Below are 14,084 nucleotides of genomic sequence, written 5' to 3' on the forward strand. Positions count from 1 at the left end.
TTCTCCTGCATAAAAATGTTAGTCCGAGGTAAAATAAAAGTTATACTACCTTGCAAAACAGAAGTGAGCACAATTATAGTAAAAGAGTAGTAATTAGATTTCGTCTCACCGAGACCGGAATCTAGTCACGATCTCAACTTAGATTCCCGAAATGGTTCTAAGTTGAATTGACGTCTACTGTTCCCTCGAATGGGGAATGCGTCCTCACTAAGTCACTCCCCTCTAGTGACTTACCTTAACTTACCTGCCAGACGTCCGGTCAGCCCGTCGACCCATCTAGACTTCGTGCCAGCTATCAGGTCAGCCCGTCGACCTAGCTAGACTTCATGCCAGACATCCGGTCAGCTCGTCGACCAGTCTGGACTTTGCGCTAGCTATCAGGTCAGCCCATCAACCTAAATGGGCTTCGTGCCAGCTATCCGGTCGGCCCGCCGACCTAGCTAGGCTTTGTGACAGCTATCCGGTTGACCCGTCGACCTAGCTAGGTTTCTCCTGCACACTTCGTCAAAGTGTTATATCACTATGAAACTAACTTAACCTACTTTGTCATTCATCAAAACCTGAGTTAGAACTTCAGTGCTAACCGCCCCAACAGTTATAGCAGCTATCATTCCGAGTAGCTGCTACAGCGTTGTAGCAACTATCATTCCGAGTAGCTGCTACAGCGTTGTAACAGCTAGCTGTGGAATTAATTAACAGTTAACCACCCGAGACGTCCTATAAAGATATTTATAGATAAACAATATATAATATGAATAGAGGAGAGGAAATTACAATTTAAAATGAAACGACTTACGTAAGGGCTGCTACAACGTTGTAGTAGCTACTTTGATAGTTAGTTGCTACACGTTGTAGTAGCTACATGGATAGTTAGTTGCTACAAGGTGTAACAGTTAATTGTCAAAGTAGCTGTTACAACGTGTAGCTAATCATCGAGTTAGCTGGTACAGCATTGTAGCAGCTATCATTTCAAGTAGTTGCTACAACGTTGTAGTAGCTAACATTCCAAGTAATTGCTACAATGTTGTAGTAGCTACCTCGACACGTTGTAGTAGTTATCATTCCAAGTAGGTGCTACAATGTTTTGAAAAATGAAACGGCTTACCAAGTAGCTGCTACAAAGTGAAATATTTTATTCTGATAATACAAAAAACTATATAAACAAGTTACCTACCAAGTTAGCTATAAATTATATATGCAAAAAACTGGTAGGATAGCAGCTAGGGCTTGTGCTTGGTAGAATATATATATGGTGCAAAAAAAAAAAAAATTGTACAGATCTAAAAAATAGACAGTGGAGGGGAAAGATTTACCAAGTAGCTGCTATAATGTTGTAGCAGCTAACCGTCGAGTTAACTGCTACAGAGTTGCAGAAGCTATCATTCCGAGTAGCTGTTACAGCGTTGTAGTAGCTAGCTGTGGAATTAATTAATAGTTTAGGACTCGAGATGTCGAATAAAGATATTCACAGATAAATAGTATATAATAGGAACAGAGGAGCGAAAATTACAACTTAAAATGAAACGACTTAGCTGCTACAACATTGTAGCTACTGCAAGGTGTAGCAATTAATTGTCGAACTAGCTGGTACAACGTGTAGCTAACCATCGAGTTAGCTACTACAACATTATAGCATCTATCATTCCAAGTAGCTCCTACAATGTTGTAGCAGCTAACATTCCAAGTAATTGCTATAATGTTGTAGCAGCTATCATTCCAAGTAATTGCTATAATGTTGTAGCAGCTATCATTCCAAATAGCTGCTACAATATTTTGAAAAATCAAATGACTTACCAAATAACTGCTACAAAGTGAAATATTTTCTTCTGATAATACAAAAAACTATATAAGTAAGTTACCTACAAATTATATAAGCAAAAAACTTATTACATAGCAGCTAGGGCTTGTGTTTGGTAGAATATATATATATATATATATATATATATATATGGTGCAAAAAGAAAATTGTACAAAGTTTATAGAATAGAGAAAGGGGGGCTTTTACACCAGGGTCGTCTTTGTATTTGACGCGCAATTTGGGGAGCTTCAGTCAGCTGCGACGGAAGACGACAGTGATGGAGAAGGAAGGCGAGAGAGAGAGAGCGGTGAGGGAAATTTTGCTTGGTGATGTTTTGAAAAGAAGGCCGAAGTGGAGAGAGAATAAATGAAATATTTTTTTACAAAGAAATCAAGTTGGCAATGCCACGTCTGCGTGTCGCTCACGGTCGTGCACAAACCGTCGCTTAGCGCATATATATATATATATATATGGGGTTTTAGAAAATGATTAAAACTTCCTAAAATTCATTTATTTTCCGTATTTTTTTTAGAAGGTAAGAAAGATTTATTGTGTTTTTTGATATAATTAATTTGACATAAATTTAAAAGACATAAATAGTATGCAATTATAAAAAAAAAAAAATTTGACTATGGCCTGCCTTCGAGCGATGGTAACGAACGAAACTCACCAATTTAATTTGAATAAACCGATCTGGTCACTTGTGTTTGTGTTTGGTTGGATCGGACGGTGCTTCTCTTTCCCTTTTGATCCGCTGTTCCTCTTCCGCTGATCCTACATCGTCCTCGGCTCTCCCTCGCGGTTCTTCCCTTGACTTCAGCAGATCAGCTCTAGGGCGGTGCCTCTCAGCGTGTTTTTCTTTTACTGATTGGGCATCTCGTTTCGCTCCGATTTGCAGCACCTGCTAGGAGACCTAGTCGCGAGTAGAGGACTTAAAATTCTCATGCGAGTGGGCCGAGCGGTAGCAGCGAGCATCATTGCTCCTTTTCTACTCTTGTTTGCAAGCAGCCTTGGAACGCGCGAGCGTTGTGCGACGGCGTTCCCTATTCTTTGAGATAGGTATACGGGGTTTTCCTCATTATTGTCGTTTAATGTAAGTTCCTCTTGATTAGATCCAGATGTGAATGACAGCGGGCATTTTACAGTGATATTCCGTTGTCCTTCTTGCGATTTGATTGTGTGCTGAGCATCTTATGGCTGTGGTATTGTTGCAGACTACCTGGAATTGTGTTTAGGCCTTAGTGTTTGTACCTATGTTTGTAGATCTAGATTCAGTTGTTTGGGGTGTCGTGTGGGAATTCTAGAACATCTGCGTGCTATTAAACTACACAAAACAACTTAATCATTGTTTACAAGATGTCCTTTTGTTTCTTAAAAAGGATTATAATATCAAATGAACCTAGATCAATAAAGAGCTAAAACATTGGCTGAACAATATGGAAATTCTTCTATTTATCATGATGTGTAAATGTTATAATGTCAAATGAATATATTGGATGTAAACTTTGGAATGGTTTTATTTCAGAAGTAGCTTAAATCTTTCTCTTTTAATGTCTCATTCCTTGATTCTTGTTGATGCTCTATTCTATTTTATTGCTTCATCTTTTGTACTGAATCATGATTGGATTTTTTTTTTCCCGCATAGTCGGGCTTTTTCTGATTGATTTGTCACAAAAGACTGATGTGTGACCTATTGGATAATAAATCGCTTAACACCATTGTAACTGAAGTGACAACATAAGTTACTTCCCAATATTGTGATGAACCCTGGAAGAATGACAACTGGAACCTGACACGATAAACAAAATGGTGAAAATATAACAGATGGTGCACATGATCTATAATAAAGAATGAAAAGTGGAAACGGTGAGAACTTTTAGTCAAGCCATGCAATCTAGGCCTTCAACGCATTCATACTTGTGGCACTGTTTCAGTCCATAAGCACATAATAAAACAGTGACTTCATGCACATAAGAGGATTGCTACATAGTATACCTCCTTGGCGTGTCAAATATTCAAGCTTTGTGGCTGAAAAATAATTTTGTAATAATGGACAATAGGACAATAATTAGCTAAACCACATTCGGCAACATTGATAGACTTCCCTCAAGGATTGTTTTATAGTTTTTGTTCAATTCGTCGATCTAAACTGCATATTATATTCCTATTCTTAATCGCATCTAAGCCTTTTCAACCTGTTGCTGATGCCTAATGGGATATTGAGGATTTGGCCATTCTCATCTCAGGGGCATAATCCAGTCTAGGGGTGATATGTTGGGTATTTACTCTTGATTTTCTTTTCTTTTTTACTAAACTTCTTTTTGCTTAATTTTAGTTTTATTGCTATCTAGCTTCTGTGTTAGTCTAGTTCTAATGCATGTTTTACCTTGTCCAAGGCTAGGCGAGCAATAGGTTTTTGAGAATGAGTCAACCTTCTGTCATTCTTGCCACGGCAAGCTATGATCATACTATCAGATTCTGGGAGGCCAAAAGTGGGCGCTGTTATCGCACCATTCAATACCCAGATTCTGTGAGTGCATCAATTCCTGGATGGATCTATTGCATTTTTTCCCCAAGAAGATAGTGGTCTGACCTTAATTCTTTCCATGTGCAAAAATTGGTAAATGGCGTGCGATATCAAGATGAATCATCCTCTTCAAATTCTCATGCTCCTGTAGACTTTCCTAAGTATTCCTCTAGTGATATTTGATCTTCTGAACAATGATTATTAATTTATTATCTGCAGCAAGTAAATAGGCTGGAGATTACACCTGACAAAAGATACTTAGCTGCTGCTGGCAATCCCCACATCCGTCTTTTCGATGTTAACACTAATAGTCCACATCCAGTATGCCTGCAATATTTTTTCTATGCTTTTATTTATTTAACATAAATCTCTCATGCTATTTGATTTTTTAGGTTAGAAGCTATGAATCACATACTAATAACGTCATGTCAGTGGGTTTTCAATGTGATGGAAATTGGATGTATTCAGGGTCTGAAGATGGGACAGTGAAGATATGGGATTTGAGGTATCTAAAGTCCGCTTTTGTAGATTTTTTTACTTGCCCATTTTTCTAGATGATTTCTGCTGCCTCATTGGCAAATGCAATTTATTCTTAATCAGCTAATGGAACTCAGTTTTGTATAAGAGGGGACTAGACTAATTCCTGTTGTACTTTTGGGGCTCACATAGATAGGCAATACAAGTGTAAGATTAAAAATACGCAGGTGTAGGCTATGGGAGGTCACTTTCCAATGGATTTTTGCAAGTTCTTTGGATGAGTGTTATATTATTATTAGTGGATATACTTCTTATAACTATGCTTTATTTCTCATTTATTTTTCTCTTTTTGTTGATGCTTCAGAACTGCAACTTGTCAACGAGAATATGAAAGCCGTGCAGCTGTAAATACAGTCGTTCTACACCCAAACCAAGTAATTTTTTTTTTAATATTATTCACATATTCATGATGGATACAACAGAAAAGCATTTTTTGTGAAAATGATTTTTTTTTCTCTGGAGCTACTGTGAAAAGATTGCTATGCACTCATTGTTGTACATTTATTGTAATTTTATTTTTCTTATCCATAATTACATGTGTTCCATTGCTAATGATCAGAACAGAAGCCTGGTTAGCAAAGTCAGGTTTAATCAACATTCTTATCATATATTTAACATGAAATTGTATGAGGGATCCTGGTGTTATGAGGCTCACGAAGGATTTTGTATCAATGGCTAAGAACTTATTTGCTTGAACTCAAAACCTCGACCTAGGTTGTGGTGATGCAACCTTACCATTGCATCAAGATTTGCTCTCATGATAACCACAGTTAATCAAATTGATATTGATAAAGAGTTTCTGGTGTTTCTTACCAATGCAAGTGCAACAGATATAAATATATTATTACCTTTCTATGACAAATATTGAATGGACATTTTCCCTTCAAATTCTTGTAGTTTTTTTTCCTCATAAGATTAGATTATCAAAATTTCTTTTTGTTGGCGAGGAATCTGTATGTTACAGAGTTGTCATACTCTAAAATCACTATCCATCTCAGAGAATCTTTTAAGAAAATTTCTGGATATCAAGTACTTAAAATTGTTGATGCCTTTCTTTCGATTTAAGCTTGTATTACTTTGCCAATGCCCTGATCTTTTACCGATGTCAGAGCTTGCTATCTGACAGAAGGAACTAATGTTTGATGGATAAAAATGGAAATATAAATGCAACAGATATTAATATTTAGTTACCTTTGTTGAGAATGATGGGAAAAATATATTACGCAATTTTTAAGAGAACTATTATATTATAGTTAGAGGACTCATCATAATACCCTATCATTACAATACCAGTGTGGGATTAAATCCACAACATATACAACCAATGAGCCTAACAACGAAGACTTTTCTCAAGCTAAAACATAGATATTAACTACATCCAATTTGTTTTAGAGAAGCTTGATGATGTGATGCTCTAGATTGATCTTAATGTTTGGACTGAAATTGATGGCATCTTTGTTTAGAGATCTTCAAAAGATTAAGTTGGTGAGATCTTGATAAAGTATTCTCTCTTTCCCTTGAATGTAGGGTTCCTTTTGTTTTGTAACAATTTTAACCCTTACGATTTGTCATTCCCAAAACGCATAGGGTTAACTCAGTTTTTTCAATATTTTTCCTTTCTTTCCCCCCTCTTCTGCCCACCTTTTTAAGGAACCAAAATTGGAATCTTACTTTTTATTCCGAAATAACTGAAATACAAGGGAAATGCTTATTTAGTTTCTTTTGCCTAGATTCTCAAATGTGGATTACTCTTTTAAATATCAAGAAACCAGTACGTGGAATTGTATATTATTTTTATGAACTACTAAGTTATGCAATATTGCAGAAAGAACTAATATCTGGTGATCAAAATGGTAACATAAGAGTGTGGGATCTGGCTGCAAATTCGTGCAGCTGCGAGTTAGTAAGTACTTTCGTTTTGCTATGAGATCTGATAAAAATTAAAAAACCAATGTGCAGGAATAATACTTGCAATTCTGTTATTTGGCAATAAATCAAAAGGTAGATGACTTTAATTAATTCAACCATATTACATTCTTCAGGTTCCAGAGGTTGATACAGCTGTAAGGTCTTTGACCGTGATGTGGGATGGAAGCATGGTTGTCGCTGCAAATAATCATGGAACATGTTATGTCTGGCGCTTACTAAAAGGAACTCAGGTTTTTAGTTTTAATTATTTAAATAGTTGATAGAATTTGTCATTTAATTTATCTAGCTGGGATTTCTATTGTAGACAATGACCTACTTTGAACCACTCCATAAATTACAAGCACACAATGGATATATCTTGAAGTGTCTGCTTTCTCCAGAATTTTGTGATCCCAATCGGTAACTACTAATTTTTCCTCTCCTATTAATAACTGAATAAATCCATGGTGGTTGTTTATTACTCTGTTTGGAAGCTATAATATTTTCCTCATCGACACCTTTTCTAAGCGATCCACAATTTTAAATCTGACGTGTAATTTGCTGATTTACTTTTAGGTATCTTGCTACTGCTGCATCTGATCACACTGTGAAAATATGGAACGTAGATGGTTTTACCTTGGAGAAGACTTTAACAGGCAAGAAAAACCTTTATCACTATTGCTCGGCGGTATTACTTTGATGAATGTCTGATTGGTACTCTGATAACATGATCAGGACATCAGCGCTGGGTTTGGGATTGCGTTTTCTCTGTCGATGGTGCTTATCTGATAACAGGTGAAGGATATGTATGATCTACAATTTCTTTTCCCTTTTATAAATGCTAGTTATGTGAATAGATGCGACAATGTGTTGTTATGTGCAGCTTCATCTGATACGACTGCAAGACTTTGGTCGATGTCCACTGGAGAAATCATCAGGGTTTACCAAGGTCATCACAAAGGCACAATCTGCTGTGCTCTCCATGATGGCGCTGAATCACCGCCGACCTGACCAGTGTTTGTTGCCCTTCATGATGGTGTTTCTCGATGCTATTTGTCTTTCAGAATTTATTCGACTTCTTTGAGGTAAACTATTCGCGACACTGATGGTGATGTGTCCATGTCTATAATTTATAAAGTAGCATTATAACGAATGTGTCTATTAGTCGTTAGAATTACTCCAGTTCTCATGAAAAACAGAGTTACATTTAAAGGACGAACAGAACTCAAATCATAAACTATTAACAAAATAAGAATGAAGGGAGATATCCAACAATGAACACAGATATTTATGAGAAAAGAAGCATATAACGTGAGTAGGAAAATGCACACAAGCTACTTATGAGAATAAAATCCCTACTGGCCAAACTCAAGGACGATATACTGGTTTGCTTCAAGTCTCTGTTACTTCATTAACTATATCCAATTGCTGCATATTGCCTCTTTTTCTGGTGAAAAGTTACATCACGACATCTGTGAGCAGGAGTGGATAAAATTTCAGTTAAATTAATCAACTGAACTAATTTATTTCAGAAATTCAATTTTATTAATTCAAAATTTTATTTTCATTTTTAAGAAAATCTTGATTATATTAGTTTGTTGTTGATCACTATTATAAAATTTAAAATTTGATTAAATTGATTAAATGAAACGGTCAATAAATTCATTAAATCGTACTGTCAACAATCAACTTATAATGTATTATTTATAGTTATATGTGGTGATCTATTTGATTTTTCGATTTATTTCTTTATAGATACTGTTCAATTGATAAGATATTCAATTCATAGATAAATCGTACTCATGTCATTGGGGTTTTCATTGAATAAATCGAGTATATAGTGATCCAACTCCAACTTTTGGGTTAATACGGGGATTTCTATAGAGTAATATTGTGGCTTTCACCAATAGAATATTCACTCCATTTGTGAGTGCCAATAATATGTTAGGGAATTACGGCTGGTAGCTGATCAAAGAAAGAATAGTCGTAGTCAATTGACCAAGAAGTTTCTTGAGCTTTACGATCAACGTACGTCATCATGCCGGACAAGAAGCATACACTCGGAACCATCCCGACCGGCGATCTTGCTCTCTTGAGCAACCTTGTACCATCTCTAAGAATGGTTAATATGATTTCAAGAGGTCCAACAGATGACGATTTCACCCGAGCTTGGACGGCTCATGGTCGCCGATTGAAAAACTATAGAATTAGCACTGGTCGTGATACGACTAAGAGCCCAGTGATCAACTTTGGGCCTAGTGATTTAGAGGGGGTGGGCATTCCCCATGATGATATCCTGGTGATTCAAGCTCTCATTACCAACTATATAGTGAAGAGGTTTTCATAGATACGGGCAACTCTGTTATCATTATCTTCAAAGAAGCCTTTAATCAATTATAATTGGATGAGAGAAACTGAACTCCATAAACATCTCTTTGTTCGGATTCACAGGATATCAGGTATAACCAATGGGTCAAATTCACCTTTCTCTCTCCTTAGGAGAGGAACCGATGAGAAGAACAAGGCATACACTTTTCCGCATCATAAATACGGCGTCCGCTTACAATATTATATTAAGGAGACCAACATTGAGCATTTTCTAGGCAACAGTTTCTACTTTCCATCAAAAGATCAAATTCTCGATGGATAACCAAGTCGGGGAAGTAAAGGGAAGTCAACTGGTAGTCAGAAAATGCTATGTTGATGTAATTGCGGTTGATTCTCGAAAGGCTTGCCGAACCCACAATGCTTTCTTCCAAGATACCCAAGGAGACACCAATAATCTGACTCAAAAAGGGCCACAAAGATGTCCAAATTCATCTTTACCAACTAGGAGGATAACCCGAGTCATCATAGATCTCGACTCAAGACTCGAGGGAGAATTTATTGCATGTCTCTTTCACAACCATGATATCTTCTCCTAGTCGGCCAAAGAAGTTGGGGGCATCTCTCCTTCGATGAAGGTTCATTGGTTGAACACGCTTCCAGGGGCCTGACCTGTTTGGCAGAAGAGGCGAGAATTTTCACCTAAATAAAACCAAGTGATTCAGGCAGAAATTGATAAACTGCTGGAAGTTGGGTACATACGGGAAATCTAGTTCCCGACTTAGTTAGCTAATGTGGTATTGATATCTAAATCAGGAGATAAGTGACGGGTCTGCATTGACTTCCGAAATCTTAAGAAAGCATACTCAAATGACTGCTATCCACTCCCTTGTATCGACTAGTTGGTAGACTCGATTTTCAATTGTGATTTTATATGCATATTGGATGTTTACCAAAGTTACCATCAAATCCCTTTAGCTCTATAGGATCAAGAAAATATTAGTTTTACCATCCCTAACGAAACCTTTTGCTATACTGTCAGGTCATTCTTCTTAAAGAACGTAGGGGTGACTTATCAGCGGTTTATGGATTAGGTGTTCAAACACCAAATCATAAGGAATGTGGAGGTATATGCGCATGACATTTTAATCAAATTTGTATGAGCCGAGACCCAGATCTCGGACATTGAGGAAATATGTTGCACTTTGAGATAATACGGGTTTAAGTTAAACCCCTACAATCTCAAAGAGGCGCAACGACTAGTTGGTTGCATCATGACACTGTCTCTATTTATCTCTCATCCGGTCACTCAAAGTTTACCTTTTTTTAAAGTGTTGAGGAAAATTGCTACATTCGAATGGAATTAAAAATGCGATCAAGCCTTTATGGAGTTAAAGGAATATTTGTCTCGACTCCCACTCCTCTCCAAGCAGTAATGGGTGAAATGTTGTGAGCATACTTATCGGACTTTGAAGGAGCAGTCATTGTGGTTTTGTTATGATATGAAGACAAGGTACAACACCCAATATACTTTTTTAGTCACTTGTTAAAAGACATTGAGAATATGTACACCAATCTGGAGAAGCTAGCATTCAGAGTTTCAGACTGGCCTTAGTTTCTCATCGACCGAGGTCATTTTTTCTTGCCCATCTAGTCATAATCCTCAACAATAGCAGTCTAGGTCGGGTGCTAACCAACCCAGAAGTTTTTGAGAGGTTTATTAAATGAACCATCGAATTAAGTGAATGTGATATTTAGTATCAGTCGAGAACTGCTATCAAAGTTCAAGTCTTAGTCAATTTTCTGACTAAAATACTCGATGGGATGGTCGAGGGGATGTGGAGGATTTATGTAGATGACTCATCTACTCAACAGGATAGCAGAGTAGGGATTCTATTGATATCCCCTCAAGAGGATGTACTCTCACTTTCAATCCGACTCGACTTCCAAACATCTAATAATGAAGCAGAGTATGAAACTTTGTTAGTAGGGCTTCAAGCAGCCAAACAAGTGGGGGGCTTCTCGAGTCATTATCTACTTGAATTCCCAACTTATAGCTCAACAGATAGCAAAGAATTTCGAGATCAAGAATGAACTACTATAATGCTATGTCGATACCTTTGAAAGACTTAGGTCCCGCTTTCAAGAAGTTGGTCTCCAAAAAACTCCCCTTGCAAAAAATCAGAGAGTCAATGAGTTGGATGAATTGGCTAGTACACTAGCAAATTGGAGGACTAAAGACTGTGTATCTCAGGTCCTATTGATTTCTCAAGTTGACCAAGCCTCGAGCCCAAGTATACATGACTACTGGAGAGTATCTATCATCACCTATCTCGAGCGAGGAACTCTGCCTGTTGATCCTAAACAAGCCAGGTTGCTCAAGAGGAGAACTCCCCAATTTACTCTAATCGAGGAGGTATTATATTGACAGTTATTTTTCCAACCCCTCCTTAAATGCCTTGGCATGAATTATGCTAACTATGTTATGCGAGAAATTCACGCGGGTATCTATGGAAATCATGTGGGGGAAGAACATTAGCTTGAAAGGTACTACTAGTTGAATACTTCTTGGCAACTTCACAAGCAGACATGACTCAATTAGTTGTTGCTTGCCTTCAACACCAGAAGCACCGGAATCTTTCTCATCGTTCGACTAAGTTCTTAAAAACTTCCATCATATCTTATCCCTTTGATCAATGGTACAGGGATATTGTTGGCCCCTTTTCCATTGGGCAACAACAAAAGAAGTTCCAGGGTCACTGGTTAAAAAAGTGGTGTGAAGGATTTGACATTTAACAAGCTTTCATCTCAATGTCGTATTCTCATAGCAATGGGCAGGTTGAGCTAGTCAATAGGGAGATAGTAAGAGGGCTGAAAATTAAGTTGAATCATGTCCAAGAGAGTTGGGCAGATGAAATACCTAGTATTCTCTAGTCCTTTCAAACTACTCCTCGAGAGAGTATTAGAATGATCCATTCTAATGGGCCATTTCAGTAGAGATTGGCGGCAAATCTATTAGAAGGGATATTTATGGATAAGACACTGATGAATTACATCTTCTTGACTTAGGCCACTGATTACGAAGATGAGGGAGAGGACTGTCGCTTGACTGTTGCATATCGACAACGGATGCGGCTCAATTATAACAGACGGATTATTTCTCACTCTTTCTAGGTCAGAGATCTAGTTTGGAAAAAAATTAAGCTGGCCGGGAACATGGGCAAGCTGAAACCCCAATGGGAGGGACCATTTTGAGTGGTTGAAAAACTTGACTCGAGAACGTACTATCTTACATATTCAAGTGACAAAAGGCTAGATCGACCACGGAGTGTCAATCACTTGAAGCTTTATCACTCCTAGGCTGCCTAGTATCCTATAATTATCTTTTATGTATTTTTTTAAAAAAGCTTTATGGTACCCACATTTCAATAAAAATACAAATATATTTCCTCATACTAGTTCTCTTGTCAAAATTATCCCGACTCAAACATAGTCAGAGTCTAAATATTTCTAGTTGTGATATCAACTTCCCTTTCATATAAGGGTTGAGCTCATATCATATCACCTGTGTCTTTTTCAATGCCCAAACTCCCCCGACTCGAGCATAGTTTGGGTCGAGATTTTTTTGGCTGTGATATCAATCTCCCTTTCATATAAGGATCAAGCACAAATTGTACGCTTGTGTCCTTTTCAAGACCCAAACTCCCCTGACTTGGACATAGTCGGGGTTGAGATCTTTCCGGTTGCGATATCAACCTCCTCTTCATACAAGGGTCGAGCGTATTTTGTACAACCCATGGTCCAAACTCCCTCAACTCGGACATAGTTCGGGTCAAGATCTTTTCGGCTGGGTTATCAACCTCCCCTTCACACAAGGGTCAAGCACATATCATATCCCTCATATCCTTTTCAAAGCCCAAACTCTCCCAACTCGGATATAGTCGGGGTTGAGATCTTTCTAATTGCGATATCAACCTTCCCTTCATACAAACGTTGAGCGCATATCATAACGCACGTGTCCTTTTTTGACTCAAACTCCTTTTCATATAAGGGTCGAGTGCATATCATATCACTCATATCCTTTTCAGAGTCTAAACTCCCCTGACTCAAACATAGCCGAGATCGAGATCTTTTCAACTACGATATCAACCTCCCCTTCATATAAGGGTCGAGCCTATATCGTATTATCTGTATCATTTTCATGGCCCAAACTTCCCCAACTAGGACATAGTAAGGGTGTGCAATATCAACCTCCCTTTAATATAAGGGTCGAGCATATATTGTATCACCCATGTCCTTTTTAGGGCCCAAACTCTCCTGACTCAGACATAGTTGGGGTCGAGATCTTTCTAGTTGTGATATCAACCTCCTCTTCATACAAGGGTCGAACGCATATCGTATTGCCTATGTTCTTTTCATGGCTCAAACTTCCATAACTCGTATATAGTCGGGATTGAAATCTTTCCAACTGCGATATCAACCTCCTCTTCATACAAGGGTCGAACGCATATCGTATCACCCATGTCCTTTTCAGGACCCAAACTCTTCTAACTCGGACATAATCAGGGTCAAGATCTTTTAGGATGCAATATCAACCTCTCCTTTATACAAGGGTCAAGTACATACTGTATCATCTGTGTCCTTTTTAGAGCCTAAACTCTCCCAACTCGAACATAGTCGAAGTTGAGATCCTTCAGACTGTGATATCAACCTCCCTTTCATACAAAGGTTGAGCACATATCATATTACCTGTGTCATTTTCAGGGCCCAAACTCTTCTGACTCAGACATGGTCAGGGTTGAGATCTTTCTGGCTACGATATCAACCTCGTATTCATATAAGGTTTGAACACATATTGTATCGCCTATATCCTTTTCAGGACCAAAACTCTCCCGACTCAAACATTACCGGGGTCGAAATCTTTCTGACTGCAATATCAACCTCCCCTTCATACAAGGGTCAGACACATATCGTATCGTCCATGTCCTT

At 37.9% G+C, this 14,084-nt stretch overlaps 1 protein-coding gene across 3 annotated transcripts; it reads left to right on the forward strand.

Moving 5' to 3' along the window:
- The first annotated feature begins 2,471 nt into the window (after positions 1-2,471).
- Positions 2,472-7,923, forward strand: LOC122016708 (target of rapamycin complex subunit LST8-like). 3 transcript variants are annotated; one of them, XM_042574094.1, is made up of 12 exons: positions 2,472-2,599; positions 2,697-2,857; positions 4,195-4,328; positions 4,545-4,646; positions 4,718-4,830; positions 5,167-5,236; positions 6,688-6,765; positions 6,905-7,021; positions 7,096-7,190; positions 7,347-7,426; positions 7,506-7,565; positions 7,654-7,923. In XM_042574094.1, the coding sequence occupies exons 3-12, from the start codon at positions 4,221-4,223 to the stop codon at positions 7,779-7,781; spliced, it is 951 nt and encodes a 316-aa protein (XP_042430028.1). In that variant the 5' UTR covers positions 2,472-2,599; positions 2,697-2,857; positions 4,195-4,220; the 3' UTR covers positions 7,782-7,923. The 3 variants fall into 3 exon arrangements, with proteins under 3 accessions (XP_042430028.1, XP_042430027.1, XP_042430029.1); XM_042574093.1 differs by having other exon boundaries at positions 2,514-2,857; XM_042574095.1 differs by having other exon boundaries at positions 2,524-2,857; positions 4,200-4,328.
- The last annotated feature ends 6,161 nt before the right edge of the window (positions 7,924-14,084 follow it).

The sequence above is a fragment of the Zingiber officinale genome, chromosome 8B (genome assembly GCF_018446385.1).
Source record: "Zingiber officinale cultivar Zhangliang chromosome 8B, Zo_v1.1, whole genome shotgun sequence".
Classification (NCBI taxonomy): Eukaryota; Viridiplantae; Streptophyta; class Magnoliopsida; order Zingiberales; family Zingiberaceae; genus Zingiber; species Zingiber officinale.